Source organism: Callithrix jacchus, chromosome 7, assembly GCF_049354715.1.
Source record: "Callithrix jacchus isolate 240 chromosome 7, calJac240_pri, whole genome shotgun sequence".
Classification (NCBI taxonomy): domain Eukaryota; kingdom Metazoa; phylum Chordata; class Mammalia; order Primates; family Cebidae; genus Callithrix; species Callithrix jacchus.
In genome coordinates, this window is record NC_133508.1 from 31,547,519 (window position 1) to 31,574,312 (window position 26,794).

Below are 26,794 nucleotides of genomic sequence, written 5' to 3' on the forward strand. Positions count from 1 at the left end.
CCTCTGGAAAGGCTGCACAAGCTTCTGAAGCCCATGGGAGTGTGGGAAAGCACTCAGCCCAGAGAGTCCAGCCCTGCCAGCGATTAGAGCCTACCCATGGGCTCACCTTGGTCCTGGGTGCTGTGCTCCATCCTCTGCCCTCACCTTTAGACCCCAGGGCAACTCCTCAGCAAAGGTCTCCATGGGGCCAGAATCAGAACTTAGCTGAGCTCCAAACATTCAGTCCACACTGTTCTGTACCAAGTTGGATTGAAGGAGGCAGTTACACTCAGAAGCCACGTTTCATGGCCCCAACTCAAATAACAGCAGAGTATAAATCAGCCATCAGGCCAGGCATGGTGGCTCATGCCTGTAATCCTAACACTTTGAGAGGCCAAGGTGGACGGATCGCCTGAGGTCAGGAGTTCAAGACCAGTCTGGCCAACATGGTGAAATCCATCTCTACTAAAAAAATACAAAAATTAGCCTGTGATGGTGGCGGACACCTGTAATCCCAGCTGTTCAGGAGGCTGAGGCAGGAGAATCAGTTGAACACGGGAGGCAGAGGTTGCAGTGAGCCAAGATTATGCCACCGAACATATGTCCTGGGCAACGGAGGACACCAAGGTGTCTGCTTGGTGGCTGCCAAATTTCCATTTGAGACTCCATCTCAAAAAAAAAAAAAACCAGCCATCAAAGGGAATGTATTCAGCAGATTTTACAGGAGTGCCTGCAGGTCAGGCACTGTGCTAGATGGAGGTGCAGGCCCTGTCCTGCTGGAAGGAAGCTGCATGTAAGCACTGACTGTGTGGTCCCAGGTGTTACAGGAGCATGCAGGAGGGAACTATCTCGGAGGGGTTCGGAATGAGAACTGTCTTAGTATGCTATAAAAGAATACCTGAGGCTGGATAATTTATGAAGAAGAGAGGCTTATTTGGCTCATGGTTCTGCAGGCTATACAAGAAGCATGGTGCCCGCATCTGCTTCTGGTGAGGCCAGGAAGCTTCCACTCATGGTAGAAGGTGAGGGAGCCAGTGTGTCACATGGTGAGAGAGAGGGAGCAGGAGAGAGAGGGACCAGAAGGCAATGCGAAGTGTGCCACACTCTTTAACGACCAGCTCTGGCGTGAACTGATAGAATGAGAACTCACTCATTACTGCAATGGAAGCACCAAGCTATTCATGAGGGATCTGCCCCCATGACCCAAACACCTCCCACTAAGGCCCCACCTTCAACATTGTGGATCAAATTTCAACATGAGATTTGAAAGGGACAAACGTTCATAAAGCATATGTCAAAAAATGTGATTTGGAAAACATGATCAGATCCTCAAAAAGTGAATCACAGAACAACTGTATGACCAGCAAATCCACTTCTAGGCTTAGCCCCAAAGCACAGAAAGCAGGGATTCAAACAGATATGTACATATCAGTGGTCACAGCAGCATCCCTCACAATAGCCCAAATGTGAAATCAACCCAAGTGCCCATCGGCAGACTAACAGATAAATCACATGGGGTCTACACATATTATGTAGCCATCAAATGATGTGAAACTTCATTACATGCTGCATCATGGACAGACCTTGAAAACATTATGCCAAATAAAATAAGACAGACTCAAAGGACAAATTCCAGGTTCAAAGGACAGATTCCAGTTATACAAGTTGACTACAGTAGTCAAATTCATTGAGACAGAAAGTAGATTCGAGGTTACTAAAGGTTAGGGAAGAGGAAAATGGCATGTTACTGTTTAATGGGAACAGAGGGGTTTTTTTTTTAATTTTTTTCCCTTCTTTTTTGAGACAGAGTCTCACTCTGTTGCCCAGGCTGGAATGCAGTGGTACAATCTCTGCTCACTGCAACCTCAGCCTCCCCAGCTCAAGCAATCCTCCCATCTTAGCCTCCCAAGTAGCTGGGACTACAGACATGAGCCACCACACCCGGCTAATCTTGCATTTTTTGTAGAGTAGGGATCTTGTTATGTTTCCCAGGCTGGTCTTGAACTTCTGGGCTTAAGCGATCTGTCTTAGCCTCCCAAAGTTCTGGAATTACAGGTCTAACCACCAGGCCAGGACTAGGTAGAGTTTCTGTTTAGGTGATGGAAAAGGTTCTTTAGATGTTCTGATGGCTGCACAGCATTGCGAATGCGCTTAATGCCACTGTACACTTAACATACACTTAAAAATGGCTAAAATAGGGCCGGGCACAGCGGCTCACGCCTGTAATCCCAGCACTTTGGGAGGCCGAGGCAGGTGGATCATGAGGTCAAGAGATCGAGACCACCCTGGTCAACATAGTGAAACCCTGTCTCTACTAAAAATACAAAAAAATTAGCTGGACATGGTGGCGCGTGCCTATAATCCCAGCTATTCAGGCGGCTGAGGCAGGAGAATTGCCTGAACCCAGGAGGTGGAGGTTGCGGTGAGCTGAGATCGCGCCATTGCACTCCAGCCTGGGTAGCAAGAGAGAAACTCCGTCTCAAAAAAAAATAAAATAAAAAAAAAAAAAAAGGCTAAAATAGTAAATTCTACATTATGTATATTTTTATCACAATAAAACAATTCTTCAGTTACTTAACTCCTCAGGGGAGAAAATACACATATTTGTGTTTATTTCCTCAACACTAGAATTACTAAGGATTCCACAGGCTGAGAGAAAAGCAAGCAGTGCAGTCTGGTGGACTGGCTGGGCATGGTGGCTCATAATCTGAGCACTTTGGGAGGTCGAGGCCATGAGTTTGAGACTAGCCTGGCCAACAGAGCCAAACCCCCTCTCTACTAAAAATACAAAAATTAGCCAGGTATGGTAGTTCCTGCCTGTACCTCCAGCTACTACTTGGGAGGCTGAGGCACAGGAATCACTTGAACCCAGGAGATGAAGGTTGTAGTGAGCTGAAATCATGCTGCTGCACTCCAGCCTAGGCAACAGAGCAAGACTGTCTAAAAAAAAAAGAAAAAACCAACTGAAACCCAATATATTAAAAATGTAAGGAATTTTATGATAGGTTGGTGGCTGAATTGATATCAAATTGTGCCATACAGCAAATCCTTATCAGATAATTACTATAAACCAGGCCTATGCAAAGTGCTTCAAATGCGTTACCTCATTTAATCCTTATTTTAAAAACTGTGGGCCGGGTGTGGTGGCTCAGGGCTGTAATTCCAGCACTTTGGGAGGTTGAGGTGGGCGGATCACGGGGTCAGGAGTTTGAGACCAGCTTGGCCAACATAGGGAAACCCCATCTCTACTACAAATACAACAAATTAGCTGGGCATGGTGGCGGGCACCTATAATCCCAGCTACTTGGGAGGCTGAGGCAGGAGAATCACTTGAACGTGGGAGGCAGAGGTTACAGTGAGCTGAGATAGCACTACTGAACTCCAGCCAGGGCAACAGCATGAGACTCCATCTCAAAAACAAACAAACAAAAACAAAACTGTAAAGAAGATGTTTTTGTCTACATTATAGCATTCTACACATGAAGAAACTGAAGTCCTAAAAGCTCAGGATTCTTGCTTTGACTCCAGTCAAGAAATCTGGGGCCAGGTGTATAGTGGCTCTTGCCTGGAATCCCAGCACTTTGGGAGACCAAGGCAGGAGGGTCACTTGAAGCCAGGAGTTCAAGACCAGCCTGGGCAACATAAGGAGACCTTGTCTCCACAAAAAAAATTAAAAATTAGCTAGGCATGGGGGCCTGCACCTGTAGTCCTAGCTACTCAGGAGGCTGAGGAGGGAGGATTGCTTGGGCACAGGAGGTCAAGGCTGCAATGAGCCATGATGGCACCATTGCACTCCAACCTGGGTGGTAGAGTGAAAATCTCAATAAAAATACATACATATGTATATACATAATGATCTTTCAGCCAGGTGCAGGCACAGTGGCTTATGTCTGTGATCCCAGCAATTTGGGAGGTCAAGGAGGAGGAGCACTTGAGCCTAGGAGGAGCACTTGAGCCTTGGCAACATAGCAAGGCTCTGTTTCTATTTTTATAATAAAATATAAATAAATAAATAATATTTTAACTTTAAAGTTTAAAATTTTTGCCACTGCCTCTAGATACAAATGTATTGTTTCCTATATTTTTGAATAGAGTTACATTTTGACTACACTTCTAGTTTTGAATGATTTCAGTCTAATATGGACTCAGTTTACAATTACCATTTTGCTCTTGGAAGGTCTTCATATGTTCAGGGCAAAGCAGTTTTCTATTTCAATCACACTTGGAGCAGGAAAGCCCTCTGTGTTCAGTGCCTAGCCTAGTGATGTGTTCTGCAGGCGTGCCTTCAATATTCCTTTGGATGGTAGAGAAGAGTGACAATTTCAAGGGTTTTCACTACTGTTTCTAGGACCCCAAGTTTCATCACTGTAAACAAGAAAAATCAAAACAGAAAGCGTGATGATTACTTTTTGAACATCTGACTAGGTTATGAGTGGATAGCTATTTTATTTTAACAATGCACATACTAAGTTTACTTTCTGCCAAGAAGCATTTTCAAATCCTATCTGAAGTTCAAGGAAATCAAAATTCACACACACCTATAGACACACACACACAACCATCCCAGCGTTCTTTCACCAAAGATAATGAACAGAGCAGACAAATCAATCTGACAGGTAATTTACCATTGTGGTTTGATTTCATCAGTCTAGCCACAATGCATTATGAACCAGGAAAATTAGAAGAGTCAAGAGGATGATAGTATCAGTGTTTAATGTTTATTTTCCATTAACTGGCAGCACAATTATTCTCAATAGCATATATCCACTCTCCAAGAGAAAAGCTTTAAGCAGTGGAGCTAATAAAAATAGTACTATTAAAGTTTAAAGCCGACTCAGCAACTTGGAGAAAGAGACTGTGTTTTTTATTGATGATTGGTGTGACAACTAGAACTCTTGGCAGATTTATCACGGCATTCAGGTGAATTGAAGGGAAACAGGGCATTCTCTGGACAAACAACTTCTATATTCACTAAATGAAAGATGTTTTCTCCTTTCCTTTAGAATGTCGTCCAAAACGTAGTCATTTTAAACTGAGTTGACAGTTCTGGGTTGGTGACTTTAACCCAAAACAACGTAGGACAAAGTCACTGGAAATTTCACGTCAACATGGGATGTGCCAATCAACCTTACACATATGCTGATACCTGAAACCCAGGTATAAGTTCATCCAAAGGTGATTGGGACAAGATTTTTTTGTTTTTGTTTTGTTTTTCAGATGGAGTTTTACTCTTATTGCCCAGGCTGGAGTGCAATGGCGATCTTGGCTCACTGCAACCTCCGCCTCCCAGGTTCAAGTGATTCTCCTGCCTCAGCCTTTCGAGTAGCTGATTACAAGCATGTGCCACCATGCCCAGCTAAATTTGTATTTTCAGTAGAGACAGGGTTTCGCCATGTTGGCCAGGCTGGTCTCAAACTCCTGACCTCAGGTCATCTGCCCACCTCAGCCTCCCAGAGTGCTGGGATTATAGGCATGAGCCACTGCGCCTGGCCGGGACAAGAGTTTTGACTGATCCCACTGCCTGCTGGATTTTCAGAAATGGAGTTTTTGAGCATAGGCAAGTTGAGATAGGTCTCAAAAAGAAACATTTTTTTCATATGAGGAAAAATTTTTCCCAATGATCTGTTTTGGAAGAATAGGGCAATATAACCCTGAAAAAAAATGTTAGATTTCTTATACTTCAAATGTGATTTAAATGTTTCTACTTTTACCACTGTCTCCCATCTAACCAGCTACCAAAGAAATCAACTTCATGGTTTTTAGGGGTGGAGAGTGAAGTTTTTTTAGTGTGTTTGTTTGGTTTCTTGAGACAGTGTCTTGCTCTGTCACCCAGGTTGGAGTGTAGTGGTGTAGCCTTGGCTCACTGCAGCCTTGAACTCTTGGGCTCCCGAGTAGCTGGGACACCAGATGTGTGACACCGCACCTGGGTAATTTTTTATTTCTTTGTAGAGACAGGGTCACACTGTGTTGCCCAGGGTGGTCTTGAATTCCTGGGTTCAAGCAATCCTCAAGCATCTGCCTCCCAAAGTGCTGGGATTACAGGTGTGAGCCACTGAGCCTAGGCACTTCAGTTTTAAGATGATGTTTCCTTCGAAGCAGAATGATAATTAAAACAACATCAATCCAGGAAGTGGGTAAAATGCAGTTTCTAAGGCCTTTTAAATTTAATCCTAGGACCAACTGCCAAGATGGTGCGGTAGGAGCAAATCAGGATTGCAGCTCTGAATGAAGACGCAGAGGGTGAGTTCAATCCGCATTTCCAGACGGATCTTTTTTGCCCACAGAACGGGGAAATTCCCAGGTGTAGGAGAGACACGGGATGCCAGCGTAGCTGTTAAGGCTCACGGCCTGCTTCCGCCGGTGCCACAGCGCAGCAGCGCTCTGCACAGAACGCACTGGTCTGGATGCCCTGTTAAACTGGCAATCTGAGATTTGGGAGGGCAGATTAGCATATCCATCTGATTAAATGGGACTTGGACAGTGAGCCAGACCAGGAGATTACTGGGAAGAGACGTTTGAGCTGGCGCAGTGGGTAGCTGCACAGGAAATCACACAGATCCTGGTGCTGTACCAGCAGCCAACTGAAACACCTGGGAGAGAGTCTACAGTTAAACTTAAAAAAAAAAAAAAAAAAAAAAAGAAGGCTCTAAGGCAGAGAGCCAGGTGATCAGGCTCGGCAGGTCCCACCCCCACAGGGACAAACAAAACAGCGATTCAAAAAGCTCAGGGTTGAGAGTTTCACTGCAGGCACAGCTGAACCCAGGATGGTGCGGCTCAGGATGGTGCAGCTCGGTGGGGGAGGGGCGTCCGCCATTACCGAGGCATACCACCCCTACTGAGGTAAACTCCCATTGCTGACGCAGCCTGCCATTGCAAAGACAACCCGCCATAACAGAGAGACTCTGCCAACAGGGCGGAGCCCATGGCAGCTGGGCGGAGCCTCAACAGGCAAATAGTGACTAGACTGCCTCCTAGCTGGGCAGGAAGGTGCAACGGATACTCACAAAGAAAGCTCTAACTCCCCGAGACAGAGCATCTGAGGAAAAAAAGGGGTTTTATGAGTTCTGCTGCAGGAGACTAGAACATACTGGCCTAACTGCCCTGAATGATCAACGGAGCTCAGAGCTCAGCACTTGAGCTCCTATAAAGTAGAGACCACCTCCTCAAGCAGCTCCCTGACCTCTGTATATCCAAAGAGTCACCTCAAAAAGGACTAATCAGACTGACATTTGGCAGGCATCAGTCTGGGACAAAGACAGCAGAAGAAGAAATTGGTAGCACCCCTCACTGTTCCGCAGCTGCTACAGGTGTACCCCAGACAAGCAGGGCCTGGAGTGGACCTCAGCAGTCCTACAGCAGAGGGGCTAGACCGTTAGAAGGAAAACTAAGTAACAGAAATAATTCATCATCAACAATCTGGGCGCCCACTCAGAGACCCAATCGAAAAGTCAGCAACTACTCAGACGACAGGTGGATAAACCTGCAAAGATGGGAAGAAACCAGTGCAAAAAGGAGGAAAATACCCGAAACCAAAACTCCTCACCAGCAAGGGAACAAAGCTGGACGGAGAATGAGTGTGATGAAATGACGGAATCAGACTTCAGAAGGTGGGTAATGAGAAACGGCCATGAGCTAAAAGAACATGTTCTAAATCAATGCAAATAAACTAGGAACCTTGAAAAAAGATTTGAGGAAATGATAACGAGAATGGACAACTTAGAGAGGAATATGAGTGAATTGAAGGAGCTGAAAAACACAACACGAGAACTTCGCGAAGCACGCACAAGTTTCAACAGCCGAATTGACCAAGCAGAAGAAAGAATATCAGGAGTCGAAGATCAACTCAATGAAATAAAACGAGAAACCAAGATTAGAGAAAAAAGCGCAAAAACGAATGAACAAAGTCTCCAAGAAATGTGGGACTATGTGAAGAGACCTAACCTACGTTTGATAGGTGTACCAGAATGTCATGAAGAGATTGAATCCAAGCTGGAAAATACTCTTCAGGATATTATCCAGGAAAATTTCCCCAACCTAGCAAGGCAGGCCAACAGTCAAGCCCAGGAAATATAGAGAACACCTCAAAGATATTCCGCAAGTAGAGCAACCCCAAGGCACATAATCGTCAGATTCGCCAGGGTTGAAATGAAGGAGAAAATTCTAAGGGCAGCAAGAGAGAAACATTGGGTCACCCACAAAGGGAAGCCCATCAGACTCACAGCAGATCTCTCGGCAGAAACGCTACAAGCCAGAAGAGAGTGGGGGCCAATATTCAACATCCTTAAAGAAAAGAACTTTCAACCCAGAATTTCATATCCAGCCAAACTGAGCTTCAGAAGTGAAGGAAAAATAAAATCCTTTGCAAACAAGCAAGTACTAAGAGATTTTGTCACCATCAGGCCTGCTTTACAAGAGCTTCTAAAAGAGGCACTACACATAGAAAGGAACAATCAGTACCAGCCATTCCAAAAACATACCAAATGCTAAAGAGCATCAACAAAATGAAGAATCTGCAACAACTAACGGGCAAAACAGCCAGCTAGCATCAAAATGGCAGTATCAAATTCACACATAACAATATTAACCCTAAATGTAAATGGGCTAAATGCATCAATCAAAAGACACAGACTGGCAAATTGGATAAAAAACCAAAACCCATCGGTGTGCTGTATCCAGGAAACCCATCTCACATGCAAGGATACACAAAGGCTCAAAATAAAGGGATGGAGGAAGATTTACCAAGCAAATGGACAGCAAAAAAAAGCAGGAGTTGCAATTCCCATCTCTGATAAAATTGACTTTAAAGCAACAAAGATCAAAAGAGACAAAGAAGGTCATGACATAATGGTAAAAGGATCGATACAACAAGAGGAGCTAATGATCCTAAATAAATATGGACCCAATACAGGAGCACCCAGATATATAAGGCAATTTCTTAACGACTTACAAAAAGACTTAGACTCCCACACAATAATAGTGGGAGACTTTAACACTCCACTGTCAATATTAGACAGATCAACCAGACAGAAAATTAACAAGGATATCCAGGGCTTGAACTCAGACCTGGAGCAAGCAAACGTGATAGACATTTACAGAACTCTCCACCCCAAATCCACAGAATATACATTCTTCTCAGCCCCACATCACACCTACTCTAAAATTGACCACATAATTGGAAGTAAAGCACTCCTCAGGAAATGCAAAACAACTGAAATCATAACAAACAGTCTCTCAGACCATAGTGCAATCAAGTTAGAACTCAGAATTCAGAAACCAACCCAGAACCGCACAGCTTCATGGAAACTGAACAACTGGCTCTTGAATGTTGACTGGATAAACAATGAAATGAAGGCAGAAATAAAGAAGTTCTTCGAAACCAATGAGAACGAAGACACAACATACCAGAATCTCTGGGACACATTTAAAGCAGTCTCCAGAGGAAAATATATAGCAATAAGTGCCCATATGAGAAGAGTGGAGAGATCCAAAATTGACACCCTAGCATCAAAATTGAAAGAGCTAGAGGAGCAAGATCAAAAAAACTCAAAACCTAGCAGAAGACAAGAAATAACTAAGATCAGAGCAGAACTGAAGGAGATCGAGACACAAAAAACCCTTCAAAAAATCAATAAATCCAAATGCTGGTTTTTTGAAAAGATCAAAATAGACCACTAGCCAGATTGAGAAAAAATAAAATAGAGGCAATAATAAACGATAAAGGGGAAATCACCACAGATTCCACAGAAATTCAAACCATCATCAGAGAATATTACAAACAACTCTATGCACATAAACTAGTAAACCTGGAAGAAATGGATAAATTCCTGGACACCTGTGTCCTCCCAAGCCTAAACCAGGAGGAAGCGGAAACTATGAATAGACCAATAACAAGGTCTGAAGTCAAGGCAGCAATTAAGAGCCTACCACTCAAAGAAAGCCCAGGTCCAAATGGGTTCACAGCCGAATTCTACCAGACACACAAAGAGGAGCTGGTACCATTCCTTCTGAAACTATTCCAAATAATCAAAAAAGAGGGACTCCTTCCCAAATCATTTTATGAGACCAACATCATCCTGATACCAAAACCTGGCAGAGACTCAACAAGAAAAGAAAACTTCAAGCCAATATCCATGATGAACATAGATGCAAAAATCTTCAATAAAATGCTGACAAACCGATTGCAACAGCACATCAAAAAACTTACCCATCATGATCAAGTAGGATTCATCCCAGGGATGCAAGGCTGGTTCAACATATTCAAGTCTATGAACGTAATTCACCACATAAACAGAACCAAAAACAAAAACCACATGATTATCTCAACTGATGCAGAGAAGGCATTTGACAAAACTGAACAGCCCTTTATGCTAAAAACCCTCAATAAACTCGGTATTGACAAAACGTATCTCAAAGTAATAAAAGCTATTTACGACAAACCAACAGCCAATATTATACTAAATGGGCAAAAACTGGAAGCATTCCCTTTGAAATCCGGCACTAGACAAGGATGCCCTCTTTCACCACTCCTATGCAATATAGTACTAGAAGTTCTAGCCAGAGCAATCAGGCGAGAAAAAGAAATAAAGGGCATTCAAATAGGAAAGGTGGAAGCCAAATTGTCTCTATTTGCAGATGACATGATAGTATACCTAGAAGACCCCGTCGTCTCAGCCCAAAAACTCCTGAAACTGATAAGCAACTTTAGCAAAGTCTCAGGATATAAAATCAATGTGCAAAAATCACAAGCATTCCTATACACCAATAACAGACTTAAAGAGAGCCAAATCAAGGACAAACTGCCATTCACAATTGCTACAAAAAGAATAAAATACCTAAGAATACAACTTACAAGGAACGTAAGGGACCTCTTCAAGAAAAACTAGAAACCACTGCTCAATGAAGTAAGAGAGGACATAAACAGATGGAGAAACATTCCATGTTCATGGTTAGGAAGAATCAATATTGTGAAAATGGCTATACTGCCCAAAGTAATTTACAGAATCAATGCTATCCCCATCAAGCTACCATTGACTTTCTTCACAGAACTGGAAAAAACCACCATGAACTTCATATGGAACCAAAAGAGAGCCCACATAGCCAAGTCAATTCTAAGCAAAAAGAACACAGCGAGAGGCATCACACTACCAGACTTCAAACTATACCACAAGGCTACAGTAATCAAAACAGCATGGGACTGGTACCAAAACAGAGATATAGACCAATGGAACAGAACAGAGGCATCAGAGGCAACACAACATATCTACAACCATACAATCTTTAATAAACCTGACAAAAACAAGCAATGGGGAAAGGATTCCCTGTTTAATAAATGGTGTTGGGAAAACTGGCTAGCCATGTGCAGAAAGCAGAAACTGGACCCCTTCCTGACACCGTACACTAAAAATTAACTCCAGATGGATTAAAGACTTAAACATAAGACCTGGCATCATAAAAACCCTAGAAGAAAATCTAGGCAGAACCATTCAGGACATAGGAGTAGGCAAGGACTTCATGACCAAAACACCAAAAGCATTGGCAACAAAAGACAAAATAGACAAATGGGACCTAATCAAACTCCACAGCTTCTGCATGGCAAAAGAAACAGTCACTAGAGTGAATCGGCACCCAACAGAATGGGAAAACATTTTTGCAGTTTACCCATCTGACAAAGGGCTGATATCCAGAATTTACAAAGAACTCAAACAGATTTACAAGAAAAAAACAAACAAGCCCATTCAAAAATGGGCAAAGGATATGAACAGACACTTTACAAAAGAAGACATACATGAGGCCAACAAACATATGAAAAAATGCTCGTCATCACTGGTCATTAGAGAAATGCAAATCAAAACCACATTGAGATACCATCTCACGCCAGTTAGAATGGCGATCATTAAAAAATTTGGGGACAACAGATGCTGGAGAGGATGTGGAGAAATAGAAACACTTTTATACTGCTGGTGGGAGTGTAAATTAGTTCAACCATTGTGGAAGACAGTGTGGTGATTCCTCAAGGACCTAGAAATAGAAATTCCATTTGACCCAGCAATCCCATTACTGGGTATATATCCAAAGGACTATAAATCGGTTTACTATAAGGACACATGCACACGAATGTTCACTGCGGCACTCTTTACAATAGCAAAGACATGGAACCAACCCAAATGCCCACTGATGATAGACTGGACTGGGAAAATGTGGCACATATACACCATGGAATATTATGCAGCCATCAAAAATGATGAGTTCGTGTCGTTTGTAGGGACATGGATGAATCTGGAGAAAAGCATTCTCAGCAAACTGACACAAGAACAGAAAATGAAATGCCACATATTCTCACTCAGAGGCGGGTGATGAAAAATGAGAACACATGGACACAGGGAGGGGAGTACTACACACTGGGGTCTATTGGGGGGAATAGGGGAGGGACAGTGGGGTGGGGCAGCTGGGGAGGGATAGCCTGGGGAGAAATGCCAAATGTGGGTGAAGGGGAGGAAGGCAGCACAACACACTGCCATGTGTGTACCTATGCAACTATCTTGCATGTTCTGCACATGTACCCCAAAACCTAAAATGCAATTTAAAAAAAATACAAAATTAAAAAAAAAATTAATCCTAGCTCATTCCACCACAGGGAAAAATCAAGGAGAGGGCTGATATGATAATAATAACAAAAATAGAAGTATCAATAATAATAAAAACTGTAGTGAGAGCTACAGTCTACAGAAAGCAAGCACTTGCTGACTTTTTCTGTCTTTTCATTCTATACTATTGTCAATAACACTAATTAAACTACTTTTCATTTCTCATCACATTCAGAGTCAGGGTAACAATTTAGCTAAACCTAACGCCTATTCCAAGTTCTCAAAAAGTATAAATATGCCTTTATGTATCATATTCATCTCCAGGGCATCTGAGAGACAAAGTGTCTCTCAGATTTAAGAGCAGCCATCTGATGGTCAAATCACCAGTCACGTCAGAGAACATGAAACCATGTCAAGAAGTAGTTTCTGTGGGGACTAGAAGAGGGGCGCGGGAAGGAGGAGGAGAGAAAAGGCGGTAACAACTAGCTATTGGGTACCATGCTCACTACCTGGGTGATGGGATCATCCATACCCCAAACGTCAGCATCACACAATATACCCAAGTAACAAATCTGTACGTGTACACCTGAATCTAAAACAAAAGTTGAAATTCATAAATAGTTCCATTGCTGTAAATTCAGTCTTGTGGAATTTTTATTTAGTTGCATTGAGTTCAGATAATAATCAATGCTGTATTCCACTAACTTGACCCTCTGCTACCTGAATATAAACAAATAAAACACGAGCAGAATGTTCACTATTCTGCTTGTAGCACACGGGCAGGAGCAACAGGGCATGTCCCCTGTGTATGCCACAGCTTCTTGTAGCCAGTAGCAAAGCCTGGCCTAAGGCACCAGTGACCTTGGAGGAGAACAAAACCTATAGGAGAAACTGATCCATAGGTGATCCAAAGTTCACATGAAAAAACAAACAAATAAATCAAGAAAGTTATTAAAAGGATAAGTAATGGGAAAGGGAGAAAGACAAGTTCTATCAGCTGATATTCCATGAAGTCTCAAAAAATGGTATAACATGAGCACATGAATTATAGACCAATGGTATAAACAGGAAGTTCAAAGATGAAATGAACCAACATATGGAAATTCAGTATGTGATAAAGGTGTCATCTCAAGCCAGTGGGGCAAAGATGACTTTTAAATTTGGATAATTGGGTATGACAGATATTTTACATATTTAGAAACAGAGAAAGTGAAAAATGAAATCACAAGAAAACACAGGCAAATTCGGCCAGGTGCAGTGGCTCACACCTGTAATCCTAGCACTTTGGGAGGCTGAGGTGGGCAGATCACGAGATCAGAAGATTGAGACCATCTGGTCATGGTGAAACTTCGTCTCTACTAAAATACAAAAAATTAGCTGGCCATGGTGGTGCATGCCTGAAGTCCCAGCTACTCAGGGCACTGAGCAGGGGAATCACTTGAACCCAGGAGACAGAGGTTGCAGTGAGCCGAGATCGTGCCACTGCACTCCAGCCAGGTGACAGAGCAAGACTCTCTCTCAAAAAAAAAAAAAAAAAAGGAAAGAAAAGAAAGCACAGGTAAATTCCTTTGTGTCCTTGGAGTGAGGGAAAATCTAACCACAAGTATAGATCCAGACACTTTTTTTAAAAATAATAATAAATTCAACTATATAAAAATTTAAAATGTCTGTATAACAAAAAGTGGAGACACAAATGACAAACTGCCAAAAAGACCCCCGACAACTTACATCATGGACCAATAGTTCTCAAACTTTTGGGTCTCAGGAACACTTTGCACTCTTAAAATTTTTTTAGGGTTTCAAAGTTGTGTTTCTGTGGATTTAATCTATTGCCTTTTACCATATTAGAAATTAAAATGGAAAAACTTTAAAAATACATATTAATTTAAAATATTTCACATTAATATAACATTTTATGAAAAATGCTGTTTTTTAAAACAAAATATAACTATTTTATATGCTTTGTGAATTTAATATGTGCATTAATAGAAGACAGCAAGATTCTCATAGCTGTTTCCACTTTCAAGCTGTTGCTTTGATTGAAGAACACGGGGGGAAATCCTGCTTCACACATGTATGTAGCTGGAAAAGAGAGGTTTAATCACTTTTTGAGACAATTTTAGATATTTTTTCATAACAATAAAATATGACAAGTGGAATTTGAAAACATTATCAATGAACTTTTCATGCTTTATTAAATTATAACCCACTATTCCATCTTGCAATTTGAATGGCTTTTATCCATCATGTTTTTATAATGTCACACATGCATTCCTCTCCTTAAATAAGAATCAGTTCACTGCACCGTGTTGAGCTTCCAAAGGTTGATATATCTCTTTATACAACATGTAAATAATCAGATTTGTTAATATTTCCACTAATCTCATCCCAAATAGCCTTAAATACAGAGAAGCTGTTCAGCTCATAGTGGTGGATAAAGTTTTTAAAATTCAAGTTTTCTTTTGAAAGCCTGAATTTTGCCATCCACAGCAAATACTCCTCGTCCTTTCCTTTAAGGTGAGGGGATCACTTCATTTGCCTTTGAGAAAGTGTCTGCCAGGTACTGGAGTCTGAGTAACCAGAGATTATCAGCAGTTCTTTCAAATAAAAAATGATTCTCCATGAAAAAGTAGCTAGTTCAGTTTGGGACTCAAAAAGTGACATCTGGCTGGGTGTGGTGGCTCATGCCTGTAATCTCAGCACTTTGGGAAGCTGAGGTAGGACGATCACTTGAGCCCAGGAGTTCAACAGCTGCCTAGACAACAGGGTCAACCTGTCTCTACAAAGAATACAAAAATTAGCTGAGCATGATGGCACATGCCTGTAGTCCCAGCTATTCAGGAGGCTGAGGCAGGAGGATTGCGTGAGCCAAGGAAACAGAGGCTGCAGTGAGCCAAGACTGCGCCACTGCACTCCAGCCTGGGTGACAGAGCAAAACTCCCTCTCAAAAAAACGAAAGTGACTTCCTCGAGATAACCATCATACTATAGTAAAAGTGTTTCATGTGCACTCTTATTTCAACACACAGGTCAAAATTTGAGAAAACTAAAAATTTAATTGCTTATTTATTGACATTTTTAAACGAAATTGCCTTTTTTTTTCTTCAGGTACTTTGTGAAGAATACATTGTTTGAGGCCATTTCCTTGATTCATGAAGCTAACGTCACTGATAAGGAAAAATCTCACATCATATGCCCTCTAATATGCTATGCTGAGAAGACACAACCTGCATTTCACCTGACTCTTATCAGATAGGCCTGGTTACAAGATATTTTGCAAAATAAATGGTCTGAGCTCTTCAAGAAAGTCAATGTCACAAAAGACCAAAAAGGGGTGTGGGGAGGGGGAAGACTAAAGAAACTGCACAAGAGACTGAAAAGACATGAAAATGTAATGCATGATCCTGAATTGGAGCCTTAAAAATTTAAATTAGTAAAAGGGAAATTTGGAGACATTTGGTTTGAATTAGGATTCTACATAGTAGTACTGTAGTATATCAAGTTAAATTTTCCGATTTTGATGATTGTCTGCAGATATGCAACTAAGTATGTTTTTGAAAGAAATAAATTCTGAAACAAAATATATACCACATACAAGAGAAAAATGAGAGAGAATGACAAATTGGTCACCTGTAACAGGGTGAAAGGTATATGGCAGTTCTTTTCATTATTCTTGAAATTTTTCTTTAAGTTTGAAATCATCTCAAAATTTTTTAAAGAAAAAAGGGGAATAAAATACCAATTTGCTTATATTTGCATAAATACTGAAGTGATAACAAGGATCAAATGGTGAACTGGAGTGGGGACATGGAGTGAATGAGGACAGGGTGGGAGTGAAATTTCTCATGTATTATACATCTTTTAATATTATTTTGACTTTTGAACCTAGTATAACTAATTTAAATCTCTCATTTAAAAAAAAATTTTTTTTGACAAGGTCTCACTGTGACATCCAGGCTAGAGTGTGGTAGTGTAATCACTGCAGCTGAGCTCCCACGGTCAAACCATCCTTCAACCTCAACCTCAGCCTCTTGTGTAGCTGGGACCACAGGCATAGGCCACTGCATGTGGCTAGTTTTGTTTCTTTTTCTTTTTTTTTTTTTTTCTTTGGTAGAGATGGGGGTCTTAAGGTGTGGCCCAGGCTGTTCTTCAACTCCTGGCCTGAAGCAATTCTTCTGCCTTGGCCTCCCAAAGAGCTAGGATTACGGGCATGAGCCACCATGCCCAGTCTAAATTGAATCTTAAAAGTTCGTTATTTTTTTTTTTAGAGACAGGGTCTCACCCTGTCACCCAGGCTGGAGTTCCACGGTGTGATTATAGCTCACTGCAGCCTTGAACTCCTGGGCTCAAGTGATCCTCCCACCTCAGACTCTGGAGTAGTTGGGACTATAGGCATACACCACCACACCTGGCGAATTCTTGCATTTTTTTGTAGAGATGGGTCTCACTGTGTTGCCCAGGGTTGTCTCAAGCTCCTGTCCTCAAGCAATCCCCTGCCTCAGCCTCCCAAAGTGCTGGAATAATAGGCATGAGCCACCCTAAAAGTTGAGTTTAATTTTTGAATGCGTGTTTTAAAAGTTTAATTTTTGAATAGCTTTAAAGGTTTAATTTTTGAATATGTGTTTTTGACCAGTAGGACTGGATCTGAATGTGTATCCACTTTCCCAGAAACCAATAAAACAATATGCCATTTAGTGACACAACTTTGGTTAATTTTGCTAGAGATAAGAAAATAAAAATTAAATAACCCCAAAAGGCAACTTTTCAAGCCTGTTTATATAATTCCATCACAGATTTTTTTAAAATAAGAAAGCACTAAAATATTTACATTTTGCATGGACCCAGACAAGTTAGCTAACAGTTTATCAGTTCTATTTCATTATTTTTTTCCTTCAAAGAGCCAGCTCTTCAGTCAACTTATTAGACCTTTTTCTGTTTTCTAATTAATTAAGTTCAGTTTTGTGTTTACAAATGATTTTCTTTTACTTACCTTGGGTTTATCTTTTAATGTTCTTTTAGTATATTCTTGTTAGGTCTTTCATTTACTAATAAATAAGCCTATACCTTTTCTTCTGAGCACCCATAGATTCTTCTGAGCACCATTTGTTTTTTATATATTCTGTTAATGTTAGCCAAGTTTTTCTTTTTCTTTATTTTTTTTACAGGCTCTTGCTCTGTCACCAGGTTGTAGTGCAATGGTGTGATCATAGCTCACTGCAGCCTCAAATTCCTGGATTCAAGTGATCCTCCTGCCTCAGCCTCTGGAGTAGCTGGGACTACTCTAGTGCATGCCACCACTTCTGGCTCATTTTAAAAATTCTTGCAGAAACAAGATCTCACCATGTTGTCCAGGCTGGTCTTGAATTCTTGGGCTCTTGTGATCCTCTCTCCTTGCCTCCCAAAGTGCAGGGATTACAGGTGTGAGCCACCGTCCCTGGCCAAATTTTCCTTTTTGACTCAAAAGTTGAGTTGAGAGGTTTTTAACATCAAAGTAGTAAAAATTTTGTTCCTGATTTGTTTTCTGCTTTGTACTTTAGTGCACTCTGATCCAGGAATATCTATATTCTCTACTATTGAGAATTCACTGAAGTCTTGAGGCCTTATGTAAAAATTTTATGAATGCTTGTCACTTAAAAAAGAATGAGTTTTTATCTTCAGAGATACACACACATATTTCTACCTCATCAATTATCATATTTAGGTCGTTTTTAGTCTTAATTTTGATCCTCTTGACGTTTAATAAACTAAAACACATGAATTAAACAATTGACCTGCTGTGTTTTCTGCATTTTTTCGTTTCCCCTATAGCTTCTCTGTAAATGCTGATGCCTGCTATCTGATGCAGTTATTCGTAACTTTTTTTTTTGAGACGGACTCTCACTCTGTCACCCAGGTTGGAGTATAGTGGCACAATCTTGGCTCACTGCAACCTCCACCTCCCAGGTTCAAGTGATTCTCATACCTCAGCCTCCCATGTAGCTGGGACTACAGGTGTGTACCACGAATGCCAAACTCATTTTTGCAGTTTTAGTAGAGATGGGATTTTGCCATGTTGGCCAGGCTAGACTCAAACTCCTGACCTCAGGTGATCTGCCTGCCTAGGCCTCCCAAAGTGCTGGGATTATAGACGTGAGCCACCGCACCTGGCCCATCATCGTAACTTTATCATGATACACACTATTTTAAATGTCTGGTTTTTTTAATGATTTTGTTCTAAATTCAAAATTATCTGACTTTAAAATCACATCCTAGTCTTTTTGCTTGCATACATCTGGTATACATTTTACTATCTTTTTATTTTCAAGCTTTCTGAATCATTCGTTTTCATTGTGTCTTTTGGTATACATTTTACTATCTTTTTGTTTTCAAACTTTCTGAATCATTCGTTTTCATTGTGTCTTTAGAGCATTACACTGTTGGGGAGGCTTTGTTATATGAGTCTGTGTCTTTTAGTAGGTGAACATAGCCCATTTATTTACACTTATTCACATGGCAGGTAAGTTTGATCTTGGTTCTATCTTCTTATTTGATGCTTGTTTTCTTTCTTGTATATTCTTTTTGGTTTTATGCTTTATGATGTGGTTGGTGCTTTCTTTGCTCTGTCTACTGTATGGTCAATGTTTTCTTTGCTGTTTCTGTATTTCTTCAGATAATTTGGAACGTCTGTGCTTTTATTCTATTCTAGTGTTTCATCTTTTAACTTCATATACCTTGAATACTCTATTTCATTAAATTATGTTTGACTCCTGTTAGTAATGAGTATCTTTTACCTTCTTCTCCTCTACTGCAGTTTTATTTGACTACCTCATTATATCTTTACACTCTGAACATACGCTTAGCCATTTAACTTTATCAATGTTAAATCGCAGCTTTTGCTTATAAAATGTGAGGAAATCAGCAAAATTATAGGAATTCAAAATGTTTCCCCTTTCTCTCTATATATATAGTTATGTATCAATTCTATTATCAAGGTTTACAACCCCAACATTCAATTTTCAAATCATAATCCCTATATTAGTCTTGGCCTCCTATAGGCAATTAGATTCAATGCTTACTGCCATTTTTGATGGTTTGTTTTTCTCATCAATCTCCTGGTTATCTGAGTTTATCTTCTAGCAGTATTCAGAAGTAATCATGATGCTGCCTTCTGACACTGGTCTTGATTGCTGTTTTTGAAATTTTGAAATGGAATGTATAACCTCTGAGTCTTTGATTCAACATTAAAGTTTGAGACTCATACAGGTCAATATATGTCAGTAGTTAACTGACTTTCATTACTGAAAATCAGTAATATCTTTAGACAATTAGTAATGTGTGTAGATGTTTTTCTGGCCTTTATTCTGTTCAATTGTTCTGTCTATATCTTTATATTAATATTACATTACTGTGGCTTTAGAGCAGGGTATCACATCTTTTGGCTTCCCTAGGCTATATTGGAAGAACTGTCTTGGGACATACATAAAATACACTAATGCCAACAATAGCTGATGAGCTAAATAATAAGAATAACAAAAAAACACCCCATGTTTTAAGAAAGTTTACAAATTTTTATCAGGCAGCATTAAAAGCCATCCTTGGCCACTTGGAGCCGGTGGACTTTCCTAGTGTCATGTACTTGAGAGACAAACATGAGGGAGATGTATGAAATATTACATGCTATAAGTCATGTATTTTTAAAAGAATTTTGCAAAATATGCATTCTGCAATTGCTTATTCCTCACATCCCAACCTTCTAGAATACCACTATCCAGTAGAAATTTCTGCTGATGAAACTGTTCTATAGCTGCACTGTTTAATATGGCAGCCATTAACTCCAAGTCCCTACTGACGATTTGAAATGTAGCTATTGAGACAGAGTAACTCAATTTTTAAATACTACATAATTTTAAGTAAGTTTAAACTTTTGGATGTTTAAATTTACTTAAAACTTACTTAAAATTCCTAGAAGTGAAATGGCTGCACCGTGTGTTAATTCTAATTTTTTGAGGAATTGTCATACTATTTTCCACAGTGGCTGTAACATTTTATATTCCCACCCATCGACTGTGGAAAAGGATTCCAATTTCTCAACATCTTTGCAAACGCTTCTTTTCTGGTTTCTTGATAGAAGCCATTCTGATGGGTGTAAGGTGCTATCTCAGTTTTCATATGCATTTCTCTAATAAATTAGTGATGATGAGCATCTTTTCATGTCCTTATTGGCCATTTGTGTATCTTCTTTGGAGAAATGTCTATTAAAGTCCTTTGCCCATTTTTGAATCAGGTTTCTCGCTGTTGTTGAATTTTAGGAGTTCTCTCTATATCAAGGATACCAATCCTTTATTATATATACAATTTGCAAATATCTTCTCCTGTTGCTTGTTTATTCTATTGATAGTCTTTTGATGCACAAACTTTTTGAAATTTTATGAAGTCCAATTTGTCTTTTTCTTTTGTTGCCCTGCCTTTAGTGTCATATCCAAAAAATTACTACCAAATCCAGTGAGTCTCTAAGATATCTATACATCCATGTTCATAGAATTATTCACAATAGCTCAAATATGGAAGCAACCCATTGTTCATTGACAAATTAACAGATAAGCAAAATGTGGTATATACACGCAGTGGAATATTATTAAGCCTCAAAAAGGAAATTCTGCAGTATGCTAGACATAAATGAACCCTGAGGACATTATGCTAGTTCAATAAGCCAGTCACAAAAAGGCAAATACTGCATGATTCCACTTATATGAGATAGTTAAAATCACAGAGAGAGAAGAACAGTGGTTTTCTTAGAGGCTGGGGAAATGAAGATTGATTGTTTAGTGGATATACAGTTTCAGTTTTGCAAGATGAAAAAAGTTCCAGAGATGGATGGTGATGATGGTTGCCTAACAATATAAATGTATTTCATACAACTGAACTGTATACTTAAAAATGATTTCAATGGTTACCATTTTATGTTATGCGTATTTTGCCACAAATTTTTTTTAAATGCCACATATGGCTGGTGGCTACAGCAACTGGATAGTACCGTTCTAGAACATAAGTGAAAGCAGAAATCCATATTAAAAAGAGATAATATATACAATGGCCTATCCAGGAATGTCAGTGGATAGAAATAGAATCACTGAATTCTGATTATTTGCCAGGGAATAGAGGGATGCTAGCTTACTTCCTATGCAACCAGAATAAGGAGAGACCAGTAAAAGCAGTACCTACCCTTTGCTGCTTCTGTATTCATAACAGATGTTGGAAAATATGTTTCAATGTGCCACAAAGATAACAACTAGCTTAGTGTGAAACAGAAAGCATGCTCCTCAAATATTATTGAACATGCCAGAATATGCTTTAATTTTATCACAAACTTTGGAAATAACATAGCTAACAAAATATTACTCCTCTTCAGCCTTAGGCTTATCATTCTGTGTCACTAAGCATATGACTTTTGGCATTCATATCAATCTGGGCCTGTTATTTCATCTATAAAACAAGTCTCAAAAAAAAAAATAAAAAATAAACTGTGAATGTGTGAGAGTCCCTACGGGTCCTTTCCTACTTTATCAATCATAAGAGTATTACTTTGGCATGTAAGATTCCCATTTTTCTTACCTAAATACAGTCATGTACTGCATAATGATGTTCTAGTCAATGACAGAGTGCATTTATTATACAATGGTCATCCCATAAGATTATAGTACCGTATATTTACTGTAACTTTTCTGCTTAGATATTTTTCGATACAAAAATCGTTAGCACTGTGTTCTAATTGCCTACATTATTCAGTAGTCACCTGCTGTACAGATTTGCAACCTAGGAGTAATAGTCCACACCATATAGCTGATGATGTTTGAATATACCAATACATTTCTCAGAATATATCCTCATCGTTAACGGTCATGTGACTGTATAAACAATCTCTCAAAATGCCTAGGAGGAAAAGGTGGCCTTAAAGTCTGTGCCGAATTTCTACCTCTGCAAATGCCCTGTTTATAAAGCCCTCTACGGCATCATTTGTCATTCTCATGTCATCATGGATTTCATCATTATAAAATTTATGGCAGTATTACAAGTTTCAAAGCTACTTGCAGTATGAACCACAACTATCAGAACTACCTGAAAGATCTGGCTACCAGCATTAATAATTTAAAATATTTACCAAAGACCACTTTTCTGAAACCATTAAAAAAGAGGACATAAAGGGAGGGAGGGTCGATGAGAAAAAAACCATGTATTATAAATACGTATTGTAGTAATTTGTTAAACAGTTACCTTGTTCTCCAAGTGCTCTGTTTATGAGAGCACTGTAAAAGTGCTTTCTTTCTTTCCTTTTTTTTTTCCTGTGGGAGAAGGGAAGCAATGAAGGAAATGAAAGAGTTCATTTAAGTGCTATATTCACATAAGGCTAATTTGTAAAAGCTCAATCCAGCTGAATATACTTGCAGCCACCACTGGACCACAAAACTTCAGTTGAGCAGACTAATTGAGATTCTTCAGGAGAACTCCCTTGTCTTTGGTAGTTACAGATGTCTCATTAGGCATTCGATATCTCCCCCTTCTCTAGAATACTAAGTCTGACTCTGACCAGCCTTAGGATACAGCCTGTGAATTTCCAATAGATTCGAATACACCATCATTATGAGACAGTTGATTTTGTTTTGCAACCATTTGATTTTTTTGTCTGTATCAAACTAAAGTTGCAATTAATAGTACTATGTTAGCTGCACTAGAATACCGTTTAAAAAAAATAAGAACAAAAACTATGCTCCGCCTCCAAGACTGTAACACGCAGGCTAAAGGCCCTGTTAAACACCTTCTGTAGTCTTACACTAGAGAAGTGCTTTCTATAAAAGAAGATCATTAGAGCTGATGGCTGGAGATTTTCCATTCTCTATAGAGATGAAATATTTCAACATTTGATTTTTATTAGACTAGTGAGAATGTGGTGCCCACTTGACCATTTTAATTTTCTTCTTTACTAAAAAGACATGTTGTGGACTCCTCTGTGTATTTCTTTAAAAATGTCTAAAGATCTTTGAGGAATTCAAGTCATGGGAAACTACATGTTTAAGTATTTAATTAGAAGCCTCTCCCATGAGCTGGAAAAAATCTCTTGGCACAATTATGGAATAACTATTTTCCCCCTTCACTGCTATCTTAATATCCAATATTGTGGGCTTGCAAAGAAGCATGGAATGAAACTGAAATAGTAAAAAGGTCTCCATGTAGCTGCCATTATTATTGGCGAGTTTTCACTTGTATGTAAGCAATGGTGTGCGCGCACACACACACGTAGCACAAACATATGTTTGTGTATATGTATAAACACACATACAACCCATCTACCACTAAACCCAAAGTTTCACTAAATTATTTCATTTAATATGCTTTTCACATAAGGAAAAAACAATTTAAAGATTTGTCTCTATCTAAAATATGAACATCTTTTTTTTGAGATATTTAATAGTTAACTTACCTTCTCCAGAGTAAAAGGTAAAATTTTTTATTTCTGTAAAATTTAAGTATTTTTCTTCTCATTGGAATGCAACAGTGTATTTGAATATACTTTCTTTTCTAAATCTCCAACTACCTTTTTCAATGACATTCTGAAGGAAGACTTACTAACAAATAAAATTCCACTGATAATTTATTTCAGCTTTTAATATATTTTCTACTATAAAACCAAGGTGTGAAGACAGAAAAATATTACTGGTTTTGTTATTACAAAAACAAGTGAGAACTTTTAATTCACAAAGGATGAAAACACAAGACATTAATCTCACTGTACATACAATATTACAATAAACTGATTAATTGCAGACAAATAAAACATTTAAGACTTCACACACACACACACACACACACACACACACACACACACTCGTACCTTGACACAAGAAACACGGGACAATTTTAATCTTTGATACATGTTCATGAACACCAAGAGCAAGAACATCACTGATTTGAGTCTAATTGTTTTCCTGGTATACAATAACTATATAAGCAAGATCTAAAGCATATTGTGTTATCTTTAAGGACATCTTTAAGCAAACATAAACATTCTGATTTAGGGCTTTTTCTTCCCACCCAAAACAATCTGCTTTAGCTATCAAGTCGTTTGGTTTGTTATCAATTTAACACACCACAACAACAAATACAGGATTTCTACCACAAAATTCAGGTGAGAGGTTTATAGACAGATCATACAAAAACATACTTATTCCCAAGGAAGGCAATCTGTAAATTATAAATGCATTCCTAAGAAAAAAAATCCTGGTCACACACAAATCACTCACTTCAAACACTGAGAAATAAAAAGTATACATGAGGGCAGAGAAATGTTGGCATGGAAGAGAGGAGAAAAGGTATGAAATGAGTAACATGTATTTGCCACAGAGAATATTGGATTCAGTCGATTTTTTAAAATGAGGTATAAGAGTATGCCAGTGAATGAAAAAACAAAAAAATTAAAAACCAAAATGCACATTTCCGATGGAAAAATCTCTAAACCTCTTATAGTTTTATTAGACATTTCATTTACAGCAGTTAATCTAGAAAAATACATTTTAAAAATCTTCAACAGACCATGCTCCTTGTAACAAAACCTTCCAAACCCTGTGTTTTATTATACAAATCAATCTACATTCACAGGTAAAAAGAATTATTGAATTTAGCAAAGTCATTTTCTACCCAACAACCATCTAATTTACAGATGGGTTTCCACTATTCATACTGGAATTAGAGTTCTGTAATAATTTTTTTCTGTGTTTTCTGTACATATTAAATAACCTAAAAGGTTTTTCTTGTAGTGCATATGCCATTTAGCAAGTCTATTCAGTATTTTTCCAGTACCATTCTCATTACAGTGATTTGCCTGTAAATGTAATTAATATCTAAAAGTGCACATAGTTAACTTTGCCAAATAATGGCCTATTTCTGAAGGAAACCTAATATTCACAGAAAAGATTACCAATATCATGATTAGAAATGTAGGGTTAGAATGTACTCTGAGACTATACAACACAATTATATACACAAGCTAAAGGACATTAAGTCTTTAGCCTATATTTACATAAAATAATGTCTGTTTCCACAGGGTCATACCAAGAACTCAGTATGGCACTCGGTATAATTAGGATTGTTAGCTACAATTCAGTATAGCTAGACAGCCCTAAAAATGCCCTGTAGTGACTTAAACTAACTAAAACTCCAGTATATCACAGTGTTTTAAGTAACATTAGTGTACTGCCCAAACAAGCAACTAAGATATCCAGTAAGGATGCTGTGTAACACAGCAAAAGACAACAAGCCTTCATCAAGGGGTTATTTTGGGTTTATAATGAATTTTAGCACTTAGACTGCCACTGCATGCAGAAACCCTGAAACAGAAATACACAGGTTTCAAAACGGATATACTTCATTTTGTTTAAAATGCCCAAGAGCGTTTCCAAAATAACTGATAGTTAAGTATTGTTCTATCAAGTAATGCATCTACAGATCTTGAGAAGAAAGTCTACATTATCCAATTTCAGGGAAAAAAATATAGTTTTCCTACCAAATTATCCAGTGTATATGACTGGTTAGAATTTTAAATTTTGATTTTTACTGAAATTCAGAGTATGAAATGCAAACATTCAGGATAAAATGAATTCATAATTACACGTAGCTCTATCAACTTGTAACAAAGCAGCAAATATGAGGGCCTAACACACATCTTGACTCTCCCCTTCCCTTCTGATCCCTCAAAAAAAAAAAAAGTGCAAAATCAAAGAGTCACTGCTTGGTCCAAAAAATAAAATACGTTTGTGTATAAACATTTGAAATCTGATGGAATCCAGCTTCTATTCCACAGGTCTTCATAAGAATCAACGTCCGAAGATGGAACTTAGCTCCAGAAGAATTAATTCTACAATCTGATTTTGGTACACAGTATGAACTGCTATATTACCAGTCTCTTTTTCTGGCTTTAACAGAGTGGGACCAAAAACAATTGCTATACTCTGATAGGTCATTCGATTTTTCTCTCCATTTTCTATAACTCTGAAGGGAAAAAAAGAAGTTGTTAAAGGAGAAAATAAAAGACAGGGAAAATTCTTCAAGTGGTATTAGATACCTAAAAGTTTGCATTTTAAAAAGAGAAGTAATGGTCATTTTCCTAAAGTGACACATAAACTATTTAACCAAGTAGAATTCTGTCTAAATGCCATGCAAAGCTTCTTTTTGATAAACACAGCTGAATGGTGTAATTAAGCA

General features: G+C 39.0%; 1 protein-coding gene and 1 long non-coding RNA gene across 28 annotated transcripts in view; one reads left to right on the forward strand and one right to left on the reverse strand.

Annotated features, from left to right (window-relative positions):
- LOC128932562 (uncharacterized) overlaps positions 1 to 17,631 on the forward strand; it is a 33,094-nt gene extending 15,463 nt beyond the window's left edge. The window contains exons 2-3 of the long non-coding RNA XR_008482526.2: positions 6,154 to 6,219; positions 15,671 to 17,631. This is a non-coding gene — a long non-coding RNA (uncharacterized LOC128932562). The remainder of the gene's footprint in view (positions 1 to 6,153; positions 6,220 to 15,670) is intronic.
- A 6,539-nt stretch (positions 17,632 to 24,170) lies between these two features.
- ARHGAP12 (Rho GTPase activating protein 12) overlaps positions 24,171 to 26,794 on the reverse strand; it is a 116,543-nt gene continuing 113,919 nt past the window's right edge. For all 27 annotated transcript variants that reach the window (XM_078329848.1, XM_078329847.1, XM_078329846.1 and 24 more), the window contains one exon: positions 24,171 to 26,581. In XM_078329848.1, coding sequence (XP_078185974.1) covers positions 26,407 to 26,581 — 175 coding nt within the window. In that variant the 3' untranslated portion in view covers positions 24,171 to 26,406. The remainder of the gene's footprint in view (positions 26,582 to 26,794) is intronic.